The 24,636-nt window shown below is 45.4% G+C and overlaps 1 protein-coding gene across 1 annotated transcript in view; it reads left to right on the top strand.

The window, feature by feature from the left end:
- The window catches only part of LOC147117137 (vimentin-like), a 72,133-nt gene that overhangs the window by 35,484 nt on the left and 12,013 nt on the right, over positions 1–24,636 (top strand). Inside the window, exons 3-5 of the mRNA XM_085987865.1 lie at positions 7,173–7,268; positions 8,281–8,442; positions 14,455–14,580. Of these exons, the coding sequence (XP_085843991.1) occupies positions 7,173–7,268; positions 8,281–8,442; positions 14,455–14,580 (384 nt within the window). The remainder of the gene's footprint in view (positions 1–7,172; positions 7,269–8,280; positions 8,443–14,454; positions 14,581–24,636) is intronic.

The raw sequence follows: 24,636 nt of genomic DNA, 5'->3' as shown, positions 1-24,636 counted from the left end.
CGAGTGAACCAAATCATTAAACAATGCAAAGAAACCTACCTGGAACATTGGAACAAAATAACCGAAAACCAAAGCAGATTAGAATGTTACCGGGCCCTAAAAAGAGAATATAAACTGGCAGACTACCTCACGACCATCAGAGACACAAAACAGAGACAGACCCTCACCAGGTACAGACTAAGCGACCACCAACTGGAAATTGAAAAAGGCAGATACAAGAAATCCTGGCAGCCTAGAGAGAATAGAATATGCGATCAATGTCTGGCTGGCGAGGTTGAAACAGAAATGCATTTCCTCCTAAAATGCGAAAAATTCAACACATCAAGAAACATATTATTCAACAAGCTAAGCCAAACAACCCCAGATTTCAAGGAATTGGATGATCTGTCAAAATTGAGATTAGTCCTAGGAGAAGGAGACAGACCATACCTTGGGGCTAAATATGTAACAACATGTCACAACCTGAGGACTGTTTAAAAGTAAGACTGTTTAAAATTAATATTGAACGTACCAAATGAAGTAGAAAGACTGTTTAAAATTAATATTGTTTAAAAGTAATATTGTATATACCCAACAAATGTCAAATCGATTGACACCTACAGAATGTTGGAAAACTGTACCTTTTTGCTATGTAAGCTTTGGCAATATGGTTCTCTGTAAACTTTCATGCCAATAAAGCATTTGAACTGAACTGAACTGAACTGAGAGAGCTACACACCAACAGAGAGAGCGCGAGCTACACACCGAGTGAGATACAGCTTGCCATGAACAGAGGGACAACCAGTAAACTAAGAAAAGAATATATATAAACAATGCGAATGTATATTTATACACTCAGGGATATACCTGTTTATACACTGTATGAATAGAACTGCGTTTATGTGCGAAACCATAAATGTATTTTGATGCTTTGGCAACATAAGATGTAACTTATCATGCCAATAAAGCGATTTGAATTGTGAATTGTGAATTGAGAGATACACACTAACTGAAAGAGAGAGCTACACAGAGAGAGAGAGAGCTACACACTGACAGAGAGAGCGCGAGCTACACACCGAGTGAGAGATACACACTGACTGAAAGAGAGAGCTACATACCGACTAAGGTGTCTTTACCCAGTGAACCTTCAGGTAGCAGGGCAGTCCAGGGATCTGTGCCTTCGCAGACTGAACCCTCAGAGGGAGGTTCACTTAAAAAGCGACAACTGCTGTTGCGTTTGTGGGCCTTGCTTTAATGGTTGGAGTGGTTGTTGATTCAGGGCCGACAATTGGTTAGTTAGATACTGTAACATTTTTGTAACATTAGGTTACTGCACACTGAGTGTAACAATGTTTTGATCCATTTGATAAAGGGCACATTGGGTAAGAAGGAAGGTCTTCTGTTTATGACCAGGGCATGTCTCCTCTAATCGCCTTCATGCTGATGTAACCCAAATTCCCTCTGTATTCATTCACATGTGCATTTTGGCTACTGCACTGGAGCCGAGCCCATTACTTATTATCCCCCTGTTCAGCCGTTCTCTCCTGCCTCATTCCTGTCTTGTCACCCAGCCATACCACCTTTCTTTTCTTTCCTCTAGGGTGCTGTTGGTAAACCAGGGCCCTTAAATATACCATTTAACTGTCGTGTAATTGGTGGGATTGATTTGAATTAATTTAATTTAATTACAATTAATTAAAGGGTAAGTCATGGCAGGACAGCTCAGTGCCGTGGTATGCTCCTCCTGCGATATGTGGGAACTCAGGGACATGTCCTGTGTCCCTGACAACTATGTGTGCAGGAAGTGTATCCAGCTGCAGCTACTGGCAGACTGCATTGCGGCACTGGAGCTGCGATTGGATGCATACTGGACCATTCGTAATGCTGAGGACGTCGTGAATAGCACGTTTAATCAGTTGGTCACACCGCAGGCAAAGGTTGGACAGGCAGAAAGGGAAGGGGTGACCAACAGACAGAGTACTAGGTGCAGGCAGGTAGTGCAGGGGTCCCCTGTGGACATCCCCCTCTCAAACAGATACACCACTTTGACTACTGTTGGGGGGGATGGCTTATCAGAGGAAGGCGGTAGCAGCCAACTTCCTGGCACCAGGGGTGGCTCTGCTGCACAGGACGGGAGGAAAAAGAGGGGTAGAGCTATAGTAATAGAGGATTCGATTGTAAGGGGAATACATAGGCGTTTCTGCGGCCGCAAACGAGACTCCAGGATGGTGTGTTGCCTCCCTGGTGCAAGGGTCAAGGATGTCTCCGAGCGGCTGCAGAGCATTCTGGAGTGGGAGGGTGAACAGCCAGTTGCCGTGGTGCATATAGGTACCAAGGATATAGGTAAAAAATGGGATAAGGTCCTAAAAGCTGAATATAGGGAGTTAGGAGGTAAATTAAAAAATTGGACCTCAAAGGTAGTGATCTCAGGATTGCTACCAGTGCCATGTGCTAGTCAGAGTAGAAATAGAAGGATATTTCAGAGGAATACGTGGATAGAGGAAAGGGAAACAAGGATAAAAGCAAAAGATAGGAAGGAGAAAAACAAAAGTGGCAGTCAGAGAAATCAACGGTTTAAATCAAACATGGCCACAGTAAATAATAATTTTAATAGGTCTAAGAGCATTAAAAACACAAGCCTGAAGGCTTTGTGTCTTAATGCGAGGAGCATTCGTAATAAGGTGGATGAATTAGCTGCGCAAATAGAGGTAAACAAATATGATTTGATTGGGATTACGGAAACATGGCTCCAGGGTGGCCAAGGCTGGGAACTCAACATCCAGGGGTATTCAATACTCAGGAAAGATAGGCAAAAAGGAAAGGGAGGTGGGGTAGCATTGCTGGTTAAAGAAGTGATTAACACAATTGTAAGGAAGGATATTAGCTCTGATGATGTGGAATCTGTATGGGTAGAACTGAGAAATACCAAGGGGCAGAAAACGTTAGTGGGAGTGGTATATAGACATCCAAACAGTAATGCGGAGGTTGGGGATGGCATTAAAAGGGAAATTAGAGAAGCGTGCAATAAGGGCACAGTAGTCATCATGGGTGACTTTAATCTACATATAAATTGGGCTAACCAAACTAGTAACAATACTGTGGAGGAGGAATTCCTGGAGTGTTTTCGGGATGGTTTCCTGGACCAATATGTCGAGGAACCAACCAGAGATCAGACCATCTTAGACTGGATATTATGTAACGAGAAAGGATTAATTAGCAATCTTGTTGTACGAGGCCCCTTGGGTCGGAGCGATCATAATATGATAGAATTCTTCATTCAGATAGAGAATGAAGTTGTTGACTCAGAGACTAGGGTCCTGAATTTAAATAAAGGAAACTACGATGGTATGAGGCGCGAGTTGGGTAGGATTGGTTGGGGAATGTCACTCAAAGGGTTGATGGTGGATAGGCAATGGCAAACATTCAAAGGCCGCATTGTACTGGCCTCACTAGATGTGCTCCTATCTAGTTATCCAGCAAGTTAAACACTCATTCAAATAATTCCTCGTGAAGCATTTTGCTGTTTTGAAGCTTTACTTGAACAAATTTGTGAAACTGTAAACAAAGACAAAGTATGCTTTGTACATAAACTGAGTACTATACATATGATATTACATAAGATATAAACATATTTACAACAGTAGAATAGACTAATTGTATAACTAACTAACATTTGGACTAACTTCTGTAACTATCAAATATTAACCTTTTATAAACATAGTGTTATCAAAATACTACACTGACAAAGTTGCTATCATGCTAATAGACAAAGATACTCACAGATATTGCGCCTGGCCTAACATATGAGATCAGATTACATTGGATTGCGAATCCCTCATGGAATTCTCCATTACTCAAGTCAGGTTCTTCCTGGGATTCTACTTCCTGGGATCCTACTTCCTGGGTCACATAGAAAGAAAGGTAGAAAGGTCAAATGACCTCTCACACAGGAAGAAAGGTAGAAAGGTCAAATGACCTCTGCTGCACGCAAACACTGCTAACACATAACCACCACCAGAGGGTGCTATCTGCGTGTAAAATGTCCATAATGTCCAGAACACGCATGGATGAACTACAGAATTTGTTCATCCCAGTTTGGCATAAAAATAAAACAAAAAAGGTGACTCAACCATGGCTAACAAGGGAAATTAGGGATAGCATAAGCTCCAAGGAGAGGACATATAAATTGGCCAGAAAAAGCAGTAAACCTGAGGATTGGGAGCAGTTTAGGATTCAACAAAGAAGGACAAAGGGATTAATTAAGAAGGGGAAAATAGAATATGAGAGTAAGCTTGCAGGGAACATAAAAACTGACTGTAAAAGCTTTTATAGATATGTGAAGAGAAAAAGATTGGTGAAGTCAAGCATAGGTCCCTTGCAGTCAGAATCAGGGGAATTTATAATGGAGAACAAAGAAATGGCAGACCAATAAAATATATATTTTGGCTCTGTCTTCACAAAGGAGGACACAAATAACCTCCCAGAGATGTCAGGGAACATAGGATCTGATGAAAGGGAGGAACTGAAAGAAATCAGTATTTGTAGGGAAATGGTGTTAAGGAAATTGATGGGATTGAAGGCCGATAAATCCCCAGGGCCTGATAAGCTACATCCTAGGGTACTTAAGGAAGTGGCCCTAGAAATAGTAGATGCATTGCTGATCATCTTCCAACATTCGATGGAATCTGGAACAGTTCCCATGGATTCGAGGGTAGCTAATGTTACCCCACTATTCAAAAAAGGTGGTAGAGAGAAAACGGGGAATTACAGACCGGTAAGCCTGACATCGGTAGTGGGGAAAATGCTAGAGTCCATTATAAAAGATGTAATAGCAGAGCACTTGGAAAACAGTGACAGGATCGGACAAAGTGAACATGGATTTACAAAAGGTAAATTGTACTTGACTAATCTACTGTAATTTTTTGAGGATGTAACTGGTAAAATAGATAAGGGAGAACCAGTGGATGTGGTGCATTGGACTTTCAGAAGGCTTTCGATAAGGTCCACATTAGAGATTAGCGTGTAAAGTTAAGGCACATGGGATTGGGGGCAAGGTATTGACTTGGATAGAGAACTGGTTGGCAGACAGAAAGCAAAGAGTTGGAATAAACGGGTCTTTTTCCGAGTGGCAGGCAGTGACTAGTGGGGTACCGCAGGGATCGGTCCTTGGACCCCAGCTATTCACAATATATATTAATGATCTAGACAAAGGAACTAGATGTAATATCACCAATTTTGCAGAAGACACAAAGCTGGGTGGGCGTGTGTGCTGTGAGGAGGATGCCGAGAAACTCCAGGATGATTTGGACAGGTTGGGTGATTGGGCAAAAGCATGGCAGATACAATATAACATGGATAAATGTGAGGTTATCCACTTTGGTAGCAAAAACAGGAAGGCAGATTATTATCTGAATGGCAATAGATTGGGAGAAGGGGAAGTGCAACGAGACCTGGGTGTTCTTGTGCACCAGTCAATGAAGGTAGGCATGCAGGTGCAGCAGGCGGTTAAGAAGGCAAATGGTATGTTGGCCTTCGTAGCGAGAGGGTTTGAGTACAGGAACAAGGATGTCTTGCTGCAGTTGTACAGGGCCTTGGTGAGACCACATCTTGAGTATTGTATGCAGTTTTGGTCGCCTTATCTGAGGAAGGATGTTCTTGCCATGGAAGGAGTTCAGCGAAGATTCACCAGGCTGATACCTGGGATGGCAGGAATGATGTATGAGGAGAGATTGGGTCGATTGGGCTTGTACTCGCTTGGGTATAGAAGAATGAGAGGGGATCTCATTGAAACTTATAACATTCTGACAGGACTGGACAGACTAGATGCAGGAAGGATGTTCCCAATGGTCGGGGACGTCCAGAACCAGGGGTCACAGTCTAAGGATAAGGGGTAAGCCATTTAGGACAGAAATAAGGAGGAATTTCTTCACCCAGAGAGTGGTGAACCTGTGGAATTGTCTACCACAGAAGGCAGTAGAGGCCAATTCATTAAATATATTCAAGAAGGAGTTGGATATATTTCTTAAGGCTAAAGGGATCAAGGGGTATGGGGAGAAAGCAGGGACCGGGTACTGAATTTGGACGATCTGCCATGATCACATTGAATGGCAGAGCAGGCTCGAGGGGCCGAATGGCCTACTCCTGCTCCTATTTTCTATGTTTCTATGTTTCTATGCTTTGCCTCCCCCATCCCCACCCAAATCCATCACTACTCCTCTGCCTTCCTGTGCTCCCGCTGCCATTCCAGGTTTGAATTCCCCTTGGATAAGCTCACAGTTAACCTTTGTGCCTCTTTCAGCATTCTCCGAAGGGCCCGTTGAGGCACCTGTCACTATCTCCTTACATGCAGCACCCCAACTGCCCCATCCTCCTCTCTCGTTGTCTATCCCACCCAGCATGTCCGCCTAGGAGTTAAATTGGCCCTGTCTTCATGTTAGCGAGCTGGATGAGTCTGATGCGGGCCCCACTAGCCCCCAACGCTTAACACTTACCCCAGTTAAAATCAAGGCTTATAATTAAACCCATTTGTTCAGCTGCCTCTGCCACAACACTCCCTTCCCCTTACCTTGAAGTCAATGGAAATAAAAATTAGAAGAGATGTAAAACGGGCTCCCGATTCACTATCACCTATTATACATAATCACACTAAGTCAAAATTACCCCAACTGAGTGGTAAGTGCAACCTAGAAGATTAAGACGGAAACTATATGGAAAGATTTCTGATACTGTTGAGAAGCATCTTAGTGGTATAATATGGTTGCACATCCTTCCTGCTTTTCTCTCCACACCCATGAATGTCATACTTTCTTCTTTTAAGTTTCATTACATGCGCATAACTGCAAAGAGACATTTTCTAAATAAATATATATGTGTGTGTGAGGGGGAGGGTGGTGGGACTGCTGCAAATGTATTGCTTAAATTGCATGCTATTTGAACTTCATTTGGTTGTCTTTCTTTTTTATGCTTTTCATCTTATTTTGTATCTTCCTGGTTCAAACCATCTCCATAAATAGTGTGAATAGGCCAGAGGTAAGATGAGGTCTCTCTAAAGTTACTTTGCCCAACCTCAGGGAAGCTGCAGTGGGGTTTGAAGTTCCTCGAACTGCTTTCCTTAATGGCACTGCAAATAAATTTATAAAGATTTTACTTGACCCTTTTTTGAATTACTCTTGGTACAAATCTCTGCCCAACAGGATGTGGACGAAGCGACTCTGGCATGTGTAGATCTACAGCGTAAAATCGACGCATTACAGGATGAAATTACCTTCTTAAAGAAACTTCACGATGAAGTAAGGACATATTATCATCTAAAATTCCAACAATTTATATGTTTGTAATATTTATTTAAATACATTTTTAACAGTCGTTAGAAACTGGTAGTCAGGGCTGTGTGGTGGATGAGAAGATTGTCCTCTGGTCTTGAGTTTGAAGCCTGCTCGTATTTTAATTATACCATAGAGCTACTTCTATTGTGTGAATCTTATGTATGCCTGGTTAGTGCAAGTCTGGCTAGGGCCTTCACTGCTGCTGGGAGAAGGACTATACAGAGGAAAAATGCCAAAGACCAATTGATGTCTTGTTCAGGCAAGTTGAGCGGTCAGCCCACTCAGTCACCAAGCATTTTCAACAATGTCTTTCAGCCAGCCTACGTGCAGACTTAAAATGGCATACTTGACCTTGATGCTGCCAGCAGTATCTGCTGTTTATGTTTGCCAGCACTGACACACAGCAGTTGGGGGCACTCTGTAAAACCCCCTCTCCTTGGAATGTTGTTACCTCCAACAGTATTGATGTCATTATGTTTATTTTACATAGATGCCTCTGTCAATATGATTGCTGGTGATGGTAAACTTGTAAAGTAGATGGGCAACAAACTGATGGAAAGCACATCTGCTTTATTTTCAGGTTGAAAGGGCTCCAAGTGGAGTACATTTGACAATTTATTTCCTAGTTGGAATTAATATATAGCCCAAAATTGCCCAAAGTACAACTCCAACTGGTACTATATTGTCAGATTCATTCAACAAGATGGCTGGTGTGGGAAAAGTCGATACTGCACTAGGCTTTTTCTTGAGGCTGGGATTAAAATGTTTTATTGAGGCACTGTAAAGAAAGTTTTATCCCGCATTTAGCCCAAACTATATGTCACCTGCTTGAAGCCAAAAATGAGTGAGAAAATAAGCATTTTTTCCATTCAAGACCAATAACACTTAACTTCATGAGTGCAACATTTTACAAAAAGAAAACATTAAATCTAAGAGTTTGAATAAATTATGACTTGAAGTTATCTTATTTCTTCAGGAGATTCATGACCTGCAGGTTCAAGGCCAAGATCAACACGTCAAGATTGAGATGGATGTGGCTACACCTAACCTTTCTTCAGCACTACAAGAAGCTCGTTCTCAGTTTGATAAACTTGCTGCTAAGAACATTTCTGAAACTGAGGAATGGTACAAGTCCAAGGTACATTTTCTGATATTTATTTATTTATTGCTTAGTATTCTAACCTTGTTTAAATTGCCGCATTTGGAATATTGTGCGCGAGGAGATATTCTTGGAGTGGAGATGTTCGGAGAAGTGTGAAATTCTAGGACTTAAATTCTAGGGACACTCACAGAATTTAACTTGTTTTTGCTAAAGACCTTTGAGAGGAGACATGATCAAGGATTTAAAATGCTGAAAGGAATGGAAAATGTAGATCCAAGAAAATAGTTTATAAGTACCAGGAGACACACGTTGGTAAGAAAGTCAGGAATAATTGTTTTTCATACCAAGAGTTGTGGAATAAGTTGTCACAGAAGGCCATTAAAGAAAACTGCATGAATGTGTTCAAGGGTCAACCAGAGTGAGGAGGGACTGAAGTATATTGTCAGAAGGTAGGAAAGTGAGGTAGAGCTCAATCAAAAAAGAAAAGTCCTGTTGGGCCTAATGCCCTTTTCTTAATTGTTCCTAAAAATTCTTATGTTCTAAGCAGGTTATTCAATTTGGATTGTGAGTACAGTACCAGAGGACACAAGTGAAAAATGATCTAGCCTCAAGCAATACTTGAGATTAGAAGAATTCTCCCCCTGCCGCCCCACCCCCAACCGGCACAGATATATATGTGGAATAAATTGACAACTGAAGCAGTTATTGCTGCATCCATTAGCATCTTTAAGAAAAACTGGGAACATTTCTGGTTAAGAATGGGATTAAGGGTTATAGTGATAATTACAGATAGAGATGATTAAATTGTGTGGAACATAATGGCGAAGATCTTGGAAGAATTATGTCATAGAGGACAACTAGTCAAGGAAATACAGAAAGGACACTGTTAGATCCGTGATTCTGAGAGTATGATGTTTTTCAATAACTACATGGATGCTGTAACTTAACAATCAACAGGTGTTTACTGGAGTAGGGTAGTCTCAAGACTGGGAGTACAGAGGCATGCTCAAGGCTTATATACAGGTGTGGTCACTGCCGGTACTACAGTATACAGGAGCTGTAAAAGTAGTTCTCTCTTAAAGGTACATACACTACAATTCCTCCCCTTTTAGATTAGCAGTACCCATCATATTCAAATAACAATTAACACTTTAACATGCACATTAACCAGAAATAGTCCATTTATAGATTCAGTCTTTGGGGCGGCTTCCTGATCCTTTCTGGATAGCGCCTTTCCTGAGGTTCTTGTTCTTGGTGCGGGGGCGATTCTGGCCCCTTTTCGTCGGTTAGTTCATCAGTTTCCACTGCTACTGTTTCTGAGGTAGATGCTACCGGTATGTCGGGTTCATCCCCAGGTACGCGAGACATGGGGTTGATTCGTTCCTGTGACGCTAAGATCTGATCGACGTGGCATCTCACAATGTTCTCCCCGACATCCACTGTGGACATTAATGGCCCCTGCCTTGTGCATATCGTTCCGGGTTGCCATTTCTCTGTTCGGTAGTCAAGGGCCAAGACTGGTTGTCCAACATTGAAGCTCCTTGTCGGCTTCTCATTGATGTGCTGGAATTGTTTATCCTCAACATTTCTTCACACATTTGGTCTGAACAAATCCAGACGAGATCTCAACCTTCGGTTAAAGAACATCATGGCCAGGGTCTGGTTGGTAACTGCATGTGTCGCATTTCTGTAGGCTAACAGGAAATTGTCCACCTTATGCTGTAGTGGAATTTCATCATCGCACATGGCCTTTATCGCCTTTTTAAAGGTTTGTACGAACCTCTCAGCCAATCCATTTGTGGCTGGATGATATGGGGCGGATGTGTAATGCCTTACCCCATTCCTTCTCATAAATTTCCAAAACTCTTCGGACACAAACTGTGGTCCATTATCAGAGCAAATCTGCTCTGGCAAGCCGTTCCTGGCAAATATGGTCCATAGGACTGCAATCGTTTTCTCTGTAGTGGTTGAGGACATTTTGATCACCTCAGGCCATTTCGAGTGAGCATCCACTGCTATTAAGAACATTGAGTCCATGAATGGACCAGCAAAATCAATATGCACCTGTTGCCATGGAGAGGAGGGCCACTCCCATGGGTGTGGAGGGGCATGTGGTGGTGCATTTTGGACCTTCTGGCATCCTGAGCAGCTCTTGGTTAGGTCCTCGATTTGTTGATTGATCCCCGGCCACCACACATAAGCCCTAGCAAGGCTTTTCATTTTCACCCCTCCCAGATGACCTTCATGAAGCTCATTTAGCACTCTCTCCCTTAACTTGGGTGGAATCACCACTCGGGATCCACACCTCACTGTCCCCTGGCATACTGACAGCTGTTCTCTTCTGGATGAGAATGCTGACAACAGTGAGTCACCATGTGTTGGCCATCCCCTCACCGTCAAATCATATACCCGAGACAGTGTCGGATCATTGCGGGTCTCCTCTATATTCGCGTTAGTTACTGGCAATCGTTCAATTATTGACGAATAAAATATCTCGATAGGGTCCACTGCTGGTGCTTCCTCCACAGCAGGCAGTGGCAGGCGTGATAGCCCATCAGCGTTTCCATGCTGTTTCGTGCCTTTATATTCTATTTCATATTGGTTCACCCCTAGAAAAAGGGACCATCTTTGTAACCGTTGTGCAGTCATCACCGGAACGCACTTCTTTGGATTAAAGATGGAGACAAGTGGTTGGTGGTCAGTCAGCAAGGTGAACTTCTGCCCATGCAGATAGTGGTTGAATTTATTTACTCCCCATAATAGGCTGAGGGCCTCCCTGTCAATCTGGGCGTAGTTGCACTCGGCTGAGGTTAGTGACCGAGACGCAAAGGCTACTGGCCTCTCCAACCCGTCTGGGAATTTGTGCGACAGCACCGCTCCAATACCATAGGGTGATGCATCACATGCCAAACGAATTGGTAGTGCTGGGTTGAAATGGGCCAACACCTCTTTTGATGTGATCAATTCTTTGCACTTCTGGAAAGCTCGTTTACGTTCGTCATTCCACTTCCATGGTACCCCCGTTTGCAGTAGGGTGTTCAGTGGGTGTAATACTGTAGACAAGTTTGGTAAGAACTTATGGTAGTAGTTCACCAGCCCGAGGAACGACCTCAGTTGTGACACATTTTCTGGTGCTGGAGCCTTGACTACTGCCTCAATCTTTTCAGGGGACTTATGTAACCCCTCTTCATCAATAACGTGGCCACAATACGAGATCTGCTTCTGGAAAAACTTGCACTTGTGGCGATTAGCTCGTAGCCCATATTCCTTTAATCTAGTGAGCACCTTCTCCAGGTTGGCGAGGTGATCACTGTCATTTTCGCCCGTGACCAGGATGTCGTCCAAATAACACTGGGTCCCTGGAATCCCTTGCAGGACTTGATCCATCGCCCTTTGCCAAATAGCCAGAGCTGATGCTACCCCGAACACCAGCTGGTTGTATTGGTAGAGACCTTTATGAGTGTTGATCGTGAGGTATTGTTTCGAGGCTTCTTCTACCTCCATTTGCAAGTATGCCTGGGCTAGATCAATTTTGGTGAAGCGTTTACCTCCAGATAGCAAGGCGAAAATATCCTCAATTCGTGGAAGCGGATATTGTACCGTGTGAAGGACTGGGTTCACTGTCACCTTAAAATCCCCACAGATGCGGACCTTCTTTGGCTCCCCAGGCGTATTACTCAACGACCTCTTCATTACAGGAACGATGGGTGTAGCCCACTCGCTCCAGTCTACTTTGGACAGTACTCCTGAACGTTCCAACCCTTCCAGCTCTGCTTCGACGGCTGGTCGGATCGCATAAGGCACTGGTCTGGCCTTAAGAAACTTTGGGCTTGCATTTTCCTCTATTTTAATCGTTGCTGTTATGCCTTTTAGTGTTCCGAGTCCCTCCTGGAACACTTCTTTTGTGTCAGTTAGCATTTTTGACAGTCGTCCAGGTGTGACGTCGTCATCCTTTTTGGCCTCAACCTTCAGTGCCTGTATGGAATGCCAATCTAATTGTATCTTCCGGATCCATTCACATCCTAGTAGTGGTGGTCCTCCATCTGGCAATACATATAGGTCCATTTTAGGTATTTCCTGGCCTTTGTATATCACTTTCACCCTTATTTTTCCTTTGGGGTGGACTTTTTGTCCCGTGTATGTCTTCAAGACAATCTCTGTAGCTTTCAAGGGTATATGTGAAAATAGCCGCTTGTAGTCCCTTTGGTTTATGACTGTTAGGGCTGATCCTGTGTCCAATTCCATTTTCACTTGGACTCCGTCTATCTTGAGTGTGACCCAGATAGTTTGGTGATCCTCCATTTTGGTTACCTTATGTAATTTCAGACAACCCAGCTCCTTGCTTCCGGAGTCTTTATCACTTTTCTATTCGTCTGAACTACTGTCCATCACCTTATGTACCTTTTTGTACTTCTCCTGTGGAGATTTCTTGCTGTTGGTTTTCTTCCCTGACCTGCAGACTCTTGCTATGTGTCCTGCTTTTCCACACTGTCTGCACACTTGGTCCTTGAAGCAACAATCCTTCTGGTCGTGTGTTGTTCTGCCGCAGCGATAGCACTTTCCTGTTCCATATGACATTTCATTGGTGCCATATTCTTGCGGTCTCCGTTGTATCTCTGCAGCGCCCCTTGCGGCTGCTTCGTGTGATACTGCCATGCTGAAAGCCTTGTCCAGCATAAGATCCTTTTCTGATAGAAGCCGTTTCTGGGTTCCTTCACTTTGAAGCCCACACACAAACTTGTCCCTTAACGTATCTGCTAGTCCCACTCCAAACTGGCAGTGTTTCGATAGCTTGCGCAGTTCTGTTAAGTACTCAGCATTACTTTCGTCTTCATGCTGGTTCCTTTTGTGGAACTTAAATCTTTCTGCTATCAGCAGTGGTGTGGGGTTTAAGTGATCCTGTAGGATTTCTACTATGCTTTCGAAATTCTTATCCACGGGCTTCTCTGGGGTTATTAGGTTTCGCAGTAAGCCATAAGTTTTTGCACCCATGGAATTTAACAAAACCAGTGCTTTCCTAGCATCTGGCACTTCATTCGCCCTGCAGTACACCTCAATGCGTTCCACATATGTCGCCCAATCTTTGACTTCATTGTCAAACGTAGAGATACTGCCACTCTTCGGCATCCCTGGGTGTGATTTAACTGTCAAAAATGGCGTCTCCCACGCTCTCCCTTCTTCTCCGCTGGCACAAAATGGCGTCTCCCGCGCTTTCCTTTCTTCCCGCGCTCGCCCTTCTTCTCCGCTGCGGCTTCTAAAAATGGCGTCTCCCGCGCTCTTCCTTCTCCGCGGCTCAATGGCATCTCCCGTGCTCTCCCTTCTTCTCCCCGCGGACACTGTTCAGCCCTTGAGCCCTGGCTGTGCTCTGTGTGTTTTCCTGTGCGCCTTTCCCGTTTCCGCTGCTCAGTTCTGAACCCAGCTGCTGCTTTACCCTCTCTCTCTCTGTTTTGTTTTTCCTCGACGCCACTCGGTTTTCAACCCCCGGCTGCGCCCTGTGCGCTTCACCCTCTCTCTTACCCCATCGACGCTGCTCGGCTTTTTCTCTGCCGTCGGTCGGCTCCAGCCGCCGCTGTCCGGGAAGGGTCTGCGCTGTACCTGTTGCCAGTCTGTTGCTGGATCGTTGTGGCTGGGGAACCAAGCCCAGCTCTCAACAGCCTCCCCTGCGATGTTCACTCTCTGCCGGACGACTGGCCTCGACTTTCTTCCACCGCCCTCCCGGAGTGAATCCTTGAACGGAAATGCAGAGTTGGAGGTAGATTCGAATCGACACTCGTCGCCACTGTTAGATCCGTGATTCTGAGAGTATGATGTTTTTCAATAACTACACGGATGCTGTAACTTAACAATCAACAGGTGTTTACTGGAGTAGGGTAGTCTCAAGACTGGGAGTACAGAGGCATGCTCAAGGCTTATATACAGGTGTGGTCACTGCCGGTACTACAGTATACAGGAGCTGTAAAAGTAGTTCTCTCTTAAAGGTACATACACTACAGACACTGCTTTGATATTGTGATAAGATGCACTTACTGAGATTGTGTATTTGAACAGGTTTCAGACCTTTCACAAAATGCTGCTCGCAACAATGAAGCCCTTCGCCTGGCAAAGCAAGAAGCAAATGATTACCGCAGGGAGACCCAGACGCTCAAGTGTGAAGTTGAAGGACTTAAAGGAGCGGTAAGTTGCCTAAGTATGAATAGCATGCGCAGCCAGATGTTGTATCTGTTAAAAAGTGCCTTTGTCAAAAAAATAGATTTCTATATGCAGAGATATAATTGAGTGTGTGCCAAGGGGTTTACCACTATCATATTAATATGAAATGTAATCCACAATTTCTTTGGAATTATGGGGCTGTGCACCATGCTAATAACATTAAAATGAAGCAAAATGCTGCAGCTTCAAAATGGCTGTCAGTCTTGGCTACTTTGGAAAGCCACAGGGAAAAATCCCAGCCTTATTTCGAAATGCATCCTCATTCATTTGATTGAACTTCATTTATATTACTTCAGCTGGAAATAGAATAGCAATACTCAAGATTGATGTTAAAACTGCTGTTTCAAAAAGAAGTACAGTTATGCTACAATCAAGCAACCATAGAGTCATAGAGTTATACAGCACAGAAAGAGGCCCTTCGGCCCACCGCGTCTGCGCCGACCATCAATCCCTGTCCAGTCTAATCCCATTTTCCAGCATTTGGTCCATAGCCTTGTATGCAATGGCATTTCAAGTGCTCATCCAAATGCTTCTTGAATGTTGTGAGGGTTCCTGCCTCTACCACCCTTTCAGGCAGTGAGTTCCAGATTCCAACCACCCTCTGGGTGAAAAAGTTCCTCCTCAAATCCCTTCCAAACCTCCTGCCCCTTACCTTGAATCTATGCCCCCTTGTTATTGACCCCCCTACTAAGGGGAAAAGTTCCTCTTTATCTACCCTATCTATGCCCCTCATCATTTTGTACACCTCAATCAGGTCCCCCCTCAGCCTTCTTTGCTCCAAGGAAAACAACCCCAGCCTGTTTAGTCTTTCTTCATAGCTGAGGTGCTCCATCCCAGGTAACATCCTGGTGAATCTTCTCTGCACCCTCTCCAAAGCAATCACATCCTTCCTATAGTGAGGCAACCAGAACTGCACACAGTACTCCAGCTGCGGCCTCACCAGCGTTTTGTACAGCTCCATCATAACCTCCCTGCTCTTATATTCTATGCCTCGGCTAATGAAGGCAAGTATCCCATATGCCTTTTTAACCACCTTGTCTACCTGTTCCGCTGCCTTCAGGGATCTATGTACATATACACCAAGGTCTCTCTGACCCTCTGTACTTCCTAGGGTCCTACCACTCATTGTGTATTCCCTTGCCTTATTTGTCCGTCCAAAATGCATCACCTCGCACTTTTCAGGGTTAAATTCCATTTGCCACTTTTCCGCCCACCTGACCAACCCGTTTATATCGTCCTGTAGCCTGAGGCTTTCCTCCTCGCAATTTACCACCCCACCAATTTTCGTGTCATCTGCAAACTTACTGATCATACCTTTTACATTCTCATCCAAATCATTTATGTAGATCACAAACAGCAAGGGTCCCAGCACCGATCCCTGAGGTACCCCACTGGACACAGGCTTCCAGTCACAAAAGCAACCTTCGACCATCACCCTCTGCCTCCTGCCACTCAGCCAGTTTAGGATCCAACGCGCCAAGACACCCTGGATCCCATGGGCTCTTACCTTCTTGACCAGTCTCCTATGCGGGACTTTGTCAAAAGCTTTACTGAAATCCATGTAAACCACATCCACAGCATTTCCCTCATCCACACACCTAGTCACCCCCTCGAAAAATTCAATCAGATTGGTCAGACATGATTTACCCTTGACAAAGCCATGCTGACTATCCCCGATTAATCCTTGCCTCTCCAAGTGGAGACTAATTTTGTCCCTCAGAATTTTTTCCAATAATTTCCCTACCACAGATGTTAGGCTCACTGGCCTGTAATTCCCTGGTTTATCCCTGCTACCCTTCTTGAATAATGGTACTACGTTAGCCATTCTCCAGTCCTCTGGTACATCCCCTGTGGCCAGAGAGGTTCTGAAAATTTGTGTCAGAGTCCCTGCAATCTCCTCCTTTGCCTCACACAACAGCCTGGGATACATCTTGTCCGGGCCTGGGGATTTATCCACTTTTTGGCCTGCTAAAACCGCTAGTACCTCCTCCCTCTCGATGCTAATATGTTCAAGTATGTCACAGTCCCCTTGCCCGATTTCTATGTCTACATCGTCTTTCTCCATAGTGAACACAGATGCAAAAAATTCATTTAAAACCCCGCCTACATCATCTGGCTCTACACACAGATTGCCACTTTGGTCCCTAATGGGCCCTACCCTTTCCCTGGTTATCCTCTTGCCCTTAATATACTTATAAAACATCTTAGGATTTTCCTTTATTTTGCTCGCCAGTGTTATTTCATGCCCCTCCTCGCCCTCCTAATTTCTTTTTTAAGTATGCCCCTGCACTTTTTATACTCCTCTAGGGCTTCCTCCGTCTTTAGTCTTTTGTAACTGCCAAAAGCCCCCCTTTTTTTCCTAATGCATTTTTGTATATCCCTTGTCATCCAAGGTTCCCTTTGCTTGTTGGTCCCACCCTTGACCTTTACAGGAACATGTTGGCGTTGTACTCTCTCTATTTCCCTTCTGAATGTCTCCCACTGCTTTGATGTGGATTTTCCTATAAGTAGCTGCTCCCAGTCCACTTTGGCCAGATCCTGCCTTATCATATTAAAATCGGCCTTTCCCCAATTTAGAACCCTTATTTCCGGGCCGTCTTTGTCTTTTTCCATGACCACCTTAAATCTCACCGAATTATGGTCACTGTCGCCAAAATGCTCTCCTACTGATACTTCCACCACTTGCCCGGCTACATTCCCTAGAATGAGGTCCAGTACCACCCCCTCTCTTGTAGGACTTTCTACATGTTGGCTCAAAAAGCTCTCCTGGATGCACTTTAAGAATTCTGCACCCTCTAAGCCTTTCACACTCTGACTATCCCAATTAATATTGGGGAAGTTGAAATCCCCCACTATTATTACCCTATTATTTTCGCACTTCTCTGAGATTTGCCTACATATCTGTTCCTCTATCTACCCCTGACTGTTCGGGGGCCTATAGTACACTCCCAGCAAAGTGCTTGCCCCCTTTTTGTTTTTAAGTTCTACCCATATGGCCGCATTAGAGGAACCCGCTAATATATCATCCCTCCTTACAGCAGTAATTGATTCCTTAATTAATATTGCAACACCCCCTCCCCTTTTACACCCCCCTCTGTCTCGCCTGAAGATTCTATACCCCGAAATATTGAGCTGCCAGTCCTGACCCTCCCTCAACCATGTCTCCGTGATAGCAACAATATCGTACTCCCATGTGTTCAGCAACAACTTCAGTTCATCCACCTTATTTGCAAGACTCCTTGCATTAAAATAAATGCCTTCCAGCCTTGCCATATTCCCTTTTGCCTTCACATATTTGCTCTGCCTTCCCAGCTGACTTGTTTTTTCCTCCGTATTTGGCTGTAAATCACCCCCTACTATAGTTCCACTCTGTATCCCATCCCCCTGCCAAGTTAGTTTAAACCCCCCCCAACAGTGCTAGCAAACCTCCCCGCAAGGATATTGGTCCCCCTCTGGTTCAGGTGTAAACCGTCTGACTTGTACAAGTCCCACCTTTCCCAGAAGCAGACCCAGTGATCCAGGAAACTAAAGCGCTCCCTCCTGCACCATCCCTTTAGCCACGCATTCATCTGTTCTATCTTCCTATTCCTATACTCACTAGCACGTGGCACCGGGAGTAATCCAGAGATTACAACCTTTGAGGTCCTGCTCTTTAATCTTCCACCTAGCTCCTTAAATTCTTGCTGCAGGACCTCATCCCTCTTTTTACCTATGTCGTTGGTACCAATGTGGACCACGACCTCTGGCTGTTCACCCTCCCCCTCCAGAATGCCCTGCAGCCGCTCAGTGACATCCTTGACCCTGGCACCAGGGAGGCAACAAACCATCCTGGATTCACGTCTACGGCCACAGAAACGCCTATCTGTTCCCCTTACTATAGAATCCCCTACCACTATTGCTCTCCCACTCTTTTTCCTCCCTTCCTGGGCAGCAGGAGCACCCCCACTGCCAGGAAGTTGGCTGCTGCTGCCTTCCCCTGGTGAGTCATCCCCCTCAACAGTATCCAAAGCGGTATACCTGTTTGAGAGGGGAATGGTCACAGGGGTCTCCTGCACTACCTGCCTGCTTCTATTGCTCCGCCTGGTGGTCACCCATTTCCTTTCTTCCTGTGCAGCCCTACCCTGCGGTGTGACCAACTCACTAAACGTGTTATCCACGACTCTCTCAGCATCGTGAATGCTCAACAACCCATCCACCTGCAGCTCCAGTGCCTCAATACGGTCTGCTAGTAGCTGCAGATGGATTAATAACTTTCTGTTTGCATTTGATACTGCCCACGATCTTATCTGTACAATGAAAAGGTACTACTTATTTGTGCAGAATTGATTTCCCCCGCCTAGTTTTCTTACCTTACTACAGACCATCCCTGATGGGGGAAACAACAAAAACAACAACTTGTTGTTGGCATTTAACGTAGTAAAATGTCCCAAGGTGCTTCACAGGAGCGTTATCAAGAAAACACCGAGCCATATAAAGAGATAATAGAACAGGTGACCAAAAGCTTAGACAAAGAGGTAGGTTTTAAGGAGCATCTTAAAGGAACAGAGAGAGGTAGTGAGGCAGAGAGGTTTAGGGAGGGAATTCCTTAGGGCCTAGGCAGTTGAAGGCACGGCCGCCAATGGTGGAGCGATTAAAATCGGAGATGCACAAGAGGCCAGATTTGGAGGAGCGCAGAGATCTTGGAGGGTTGTAAGGGTGGAAGAAGTTACAGAGATAGGGAGAGCGAGGGCATGGAGGGATTTGAAAACAAGAATGAGAATTTTAAAATTGAGGTATTGCGGACCGGGAACCAATGTAGGTCAGTGTGCACAGGGGTGATGAGTGAACGGGACTTCAGAGATGGGCGGCAGAGTTTTGGCTGAGCTCAAGTTTATGGAGGGTGGAAGATGGGAGGTCGGCCAGGAGAGTGTTAGAATAGTCAAGTCTAGAGGCATGCATGAGGGTTTCCGCAGCAGATGAGCTGAGGCAGGGGCAGTTGGGCGATGTTACGGAGGTGGAAATAGATGGTCTTAGTTATGGCGTTGATATGTGGTCGGAGGCTCATCTCGGGGTCAAATATGACACCAAAATTGCGAACAGTCTGGTTCAGTCTCAGACAGTTGCCAGGGAGAGGGATGGAGTCGGTGGCTAGGGAACGGAGTTTATGGCGGGGACCGATGACAATGGCTTCAGTCTTCCCACTATTTTGTTGGAGGAAAGTTTTGCTCATTCAGTACTGGGTGTTGGACAAGCAGCGTAACATATCAAAGACCGTGGAGGGGTCAAGAGAGGTGGAGGTGAGGTAGAGCTGGGTGTTGTCAGCAGTTGACCTGTTTCCAGGCCTCTACTATTGCTACTCTGAAACAAGCCACTCAGAATTATGTGGCTTGGGATTTTCCCTCCTTCTCTGTGGCATGCACTATGCAGCTCTCCAAGGTAGCACAATGGAAATTGAAAACTCAGCATGTGGAAGGTGGTGGCCACAAGCCTACAGCCTCTGAGTCAGCTGTGGCTCAGTGGGTAGCACTCTTGCCTCTGAGTTAGAAGGTTGTGGGTTCAAGTCCCACTCCAGTGACTTGAGCACATAAAGCTAAGCTGACACTCCAGTGCAGTGCTGAGGGAGTGCTGCACTGTCGGAGGTGCCGTCTTTTGGATGAGACGTTAAACCGAGGCCCCATCTGCTCTCTCAGGTGAACGTAAAAGATCCCATGGCACTATTTCGAGGAAGAGCAGGGGAATTATCTCCAGTGTCCTGGCCAATATTTATCCCTCAACCAACATAACAAAAACAGATTATCTGGTCATTAGCACATTGCTGTTTGTGGGACCTTGTTGTGCGCAAATTGGCTGCTGTGTTCCCCATATTACAACAGTGACTCCACTTCAAAAAGTACTTCATTGGCTGTAAAGTCCAGTGGTCGTGAAAGGCGCTATATAAATGCAAGCCTTTCTTTTTCTTTCTTTTTACCATTCCGTGGTGCAGTGTACTGGGGCACCAAAATGCAGTACTGTTGTGTATGTACCTTTAAGAGAATAACTGGTCTCAGACTGCAGTACCGTCAGTGACCACCCCTGCATAAAAGGCGCTAGTGAGCCTCTGTTGTTTTCAGTTTCACTATTGACTTCCATCAGTAAAGACGTGTTTTGTTCCACTCCTGCTGTCCGTGTTTCAATCATTCACGGACGTAATACTGGCGACGAGCAGATACGAACCTACCTACAGTCTGCACCACCTCCTGGGATCCATTCCTACAGCAAAGTGAGCAGAGGTTGAGGCCAGAAAGAAAAGAAAGTAAGAGGCAGTAGAAATGGGCGTCGACCGTGGGCATCCGCCCCTGTGTTTGTGGAGTTGAAGATTGCTGGAGAAGCTGTCGGAAGCGGGGCCTGGTTCCTGTCGACGGTGCTTCAGCTAATCGGGCTGGTGGCAGGTAGTGCACTGATCCTTCCTGGGCTGCGGCGGTCGCGAACTCGAGCGGGTGGTTTGCAACGGGGCTGAGCAGCGTTGTCGGGAAGAAGAGAGAGAGAGGGTGGAGCACACAGGGCGCGGCCGGTGCTACGAAGCCGGGCTGCGTATAGACCCGCGAAGAGGGAGGCAAGAGTCCCACAGGGTTGTTCCACGATGGGAAAATAATAAAAAAAAGAAATATTAAACACGCAAGAAACCGCGAGGAGCTGCAGGTTGCAACGGGAACCGCGGAAAGCAGCGCTAACAACAGCGGGGAAGAAGGCAAAGCGTGGTAGGCGCCATCTTAATCAGCGGGGAAGAAGGCAAAGCGCGGGAGGCGCCATTTTGTTAAATCAGGGAAGAAGGCAAAGCGCGGGAGGTGCCATTTTAGATTTGCAAGATGCCGAAGACTGGCTGTATCACTGCTTTTGATAATACAATAGGGGACTGGACCATGTATGTGGAAAGAGTCAAGGTATATTTCGAGGCAAACGAAATAGCGGAGGAGAAAAAGGCATCGATATTGCTAAACTTAATGGGTGCTAGAACGTACGGCCTATTGCGGGACCTGATTACTCCAGCCAAACCGAAGGCAAAGAGTTTTAACGAAATTGTTGCTGTCCTACAGGAACACCTAAACCCTGCACCGCTGTTGATAGCAGAAAGATTTAAATTCCACAGGAGAACTCAGCATAAAGATGAGAGCAATGCTGAGTACCTCATGGAACTACGCAAGCTATCAAAGCACTGCCAGTTCGGAGCAGGACTGGCAGATACCCTACGGGACAAATTTGTCTGTGGACTCCTGAGTGAAGGAACACAGAAGAAGTTACTCTCAGAGAAAGAGCTGACGCTACATAAGGCTTTCAGCGTGGCAGTATCGTATGAAGCAGCAGCCAGGGAGCTGCAGAAATTCAACAAAAACTACAGGAATGCGGCACCCACGAAATGACACGGGGATTTGCAAAATGTTATCGCTGCGGCAGAACTAACCATGACCAGAAGGACTGCTGGTCCAAAGACAAAATATGCAGGCAATGCGGGAAGATGGGACACATTGCATGAGTTTGCAGGTCTGGGAAGAAGACCAGCGACAACAAAAAGGCTACTAAGGAACCGTACAAGAAAGTACAAAAGATGGCGGACAGTAGTTCCAAAGACCAGATGAGCGATAGTGAATCCGGGAACAGGAGACTAAGCTGTCTCAAACTTCACAATGTAATCGCAAAAGAGGATCACCGAACCATTTGGGTCACCCTCACGATAGCAGGGTCCCAAGTTAAAATGGAATTGGATACAGGATCAGCGCTAACCGTCATGAATCGACGAGACTACGAGCGGTTATTTTCACACATACCCTTGAGAGAGACATCCATCATCTTGACGACGTATACGGGGCAAAAAGTATAGCCCAGAGGAAAAATAAGGGTGCCTGTCGAATACAATGGCAAGAAAATACGGAAATTGTATCTCTACATACTGCCAAATGGTGGACCACCGTTATTGGGACAGGAATGGATCAGGAAGATAAACTTAGATTGGCACTCCATTCATGCAATGACGGTGGACGGTAAAAAAGATGAAGACGTCACTCCTGGATGATTGTCAACAATCTTAGCTGACGCCGAAGAGGTATTTCAACAAGAACTGGGCACGCTTAAAGGCGTAACCGCCTCAATAAAAATAGAAGAGAATGCAGTTCCCAAGTTTTTCAAAGCAAGACCGGTACCATATGCAATTCGCCCAGCCGTCGAGGCAGAGCTGGAGAATCTGGAGAAGGCAGGCGTGTTGTCTAAGGTCGACTGGAGCGAGTGGGTGACACCCATCGTTCCTGTCATGAAGAAAACGTTAAGCAATAAGTCCGGGGAGCCAAGGAAGATTCGCATCTGTGGGGATTTCAAGGTGACGGTGAACCCAGTCCTTCACACAGTACAATATCCTCTTCCAAGGATAGATGAAATCTTCGCCTCACTGTCTGGAGGGAAGTGTTTTACAAAAATTGACCTAGCACAAGCATATTTGCAGATACATAGATACATAGAGATAGGAACAGGAGTAGGCCATTCGGCCCTTCGAGCCTGCTCCGCCATTCAATGAGATCATGGCTGATCTTCGTCTGAGATCATAGCTGATCTTACCAGTTCAGTACCCCGTCCCCGCCTTTTCTCCGTAACCCTTAATCCCCTTAGCCTTCAGAAATATATCCAATTCTCTCTTGAAAATATTTATTGAATTAGCCTTCACAGCCCTCTGTGGCAGGGAATTCCACAGGCTCACCACTCTTTGAGTGAAGAAATTCTTCCTCATCTCTGTTTTAAATGATTTGCCCGCTATTTTTAGACTGTGGCCCCTGGTTCTGTGCTCCCCGGCCATTGGAAACATTCTCTCTGAATTCAGCCTGTCCAGGCCTGCCATAATTTTATATGTTTCGATGAGATCCCCTCTCAATCTTCTAAACTCCAGTGAGTACAAGCCCAAACTATTTAATCTCTCTTCGTAGGTCATTCCCGCCATTCCAGGTATCAGCCTGGTGAATCGCCGTTGCACTCTTTCCATGGCAAGAACATCCTTCCGCAGATGGGGCGACCAAAACTGTACACAATACTCCAGATGCGGTCTCACCAGCACCTTGTACAGCTGTAGTAAGGTATCCCTATTCCTATACTCGAACCCCCTTGATATGAAGGCCAACATACCATTTGCCTTCTTAATCGCCTGTTGCACCTGCATGCTCTCCTTCAGTGACTGGTGCACAAGAACACCCAGGTCCCTCTGCACTTCCCCATCTCCCAATCTATTGCCATTTAGATAATAATCTACCCTCCTGTTTTTACCCCCAAAGTGGATAACCTCGCATTTATCCACATTATAGTGCATCTGCCACGTATCCGCCCATTCCCCCAACCTGTCCAAATCGCACTGTAGCCTCCTGACATCCTCATCAGAGCCCACCCCTCCTCCTAGTTTAGTGTCGTCAGCGAATTTGGAAATATTGCATCCAATTCCCTGATCCAGATCATTTATATATATTGTGAACAGCTGGGGTCCCAGGACAGATCCTTGCGGCACCCCGCTGGTCACTGCCTGCCACTCCGAAAACGAGCCGTTTATTCCAACTCTCTGTTTTCTATCTGCCAGCCAGTTCTCTATCCACGTTAATACTTTGCCCCCAATCCCATGAGCCTTAATTTTGCATGATAATCTTTTGTGTGGAACCTTATCGAAGGCTTTCTGGAAGTCAAGGTACACCACATCCACTGGCTCTCCCCCATCTATTCTACCAGTTACCTCCTCAAAAAATTCCAGCAGATTAGTCAAACACGATTTACCCTTTGTAAATCCATGTTGACTCTGTCCGATCCTTTCCCCATTTGTCAAGTGCTCCGCTATTTTATCCTTAATAATGGACTCTAGCATTTTGCCCACAACCGACGTAAGGCTTACTGGTCTATAATTCCCTGCTTTCTCTCTACCCCCCTTTTTAAATATTGGGGTAACATTAGCTACCCTCCAATCCACGGGTACTGTTCCCGAGTCAATGGAGTTCCGGAAGATGATCCTTAGAGCATCTGCTATCTCCAGGGCCACCTCCTTAA

Source organism: Somniosus microcephalus, chromosome 5 (genome assembly GCF_052327205.1).
Source record: "Somniosus microcephalus isolate GS21.2 chromosome 5, FLI_Smic_1.0, whole genome shotgun sequence".
Classification (NCBI taxonomy): Eukaryota; Metazoa; Chordata; class Chondrichthyes; order Squaliformes; family Somniosidae; genus Somniosus; species Somniosus microcephalus.
This window is presented reverse-complemented; position numbering and strand designations above follow the sequence as displayed.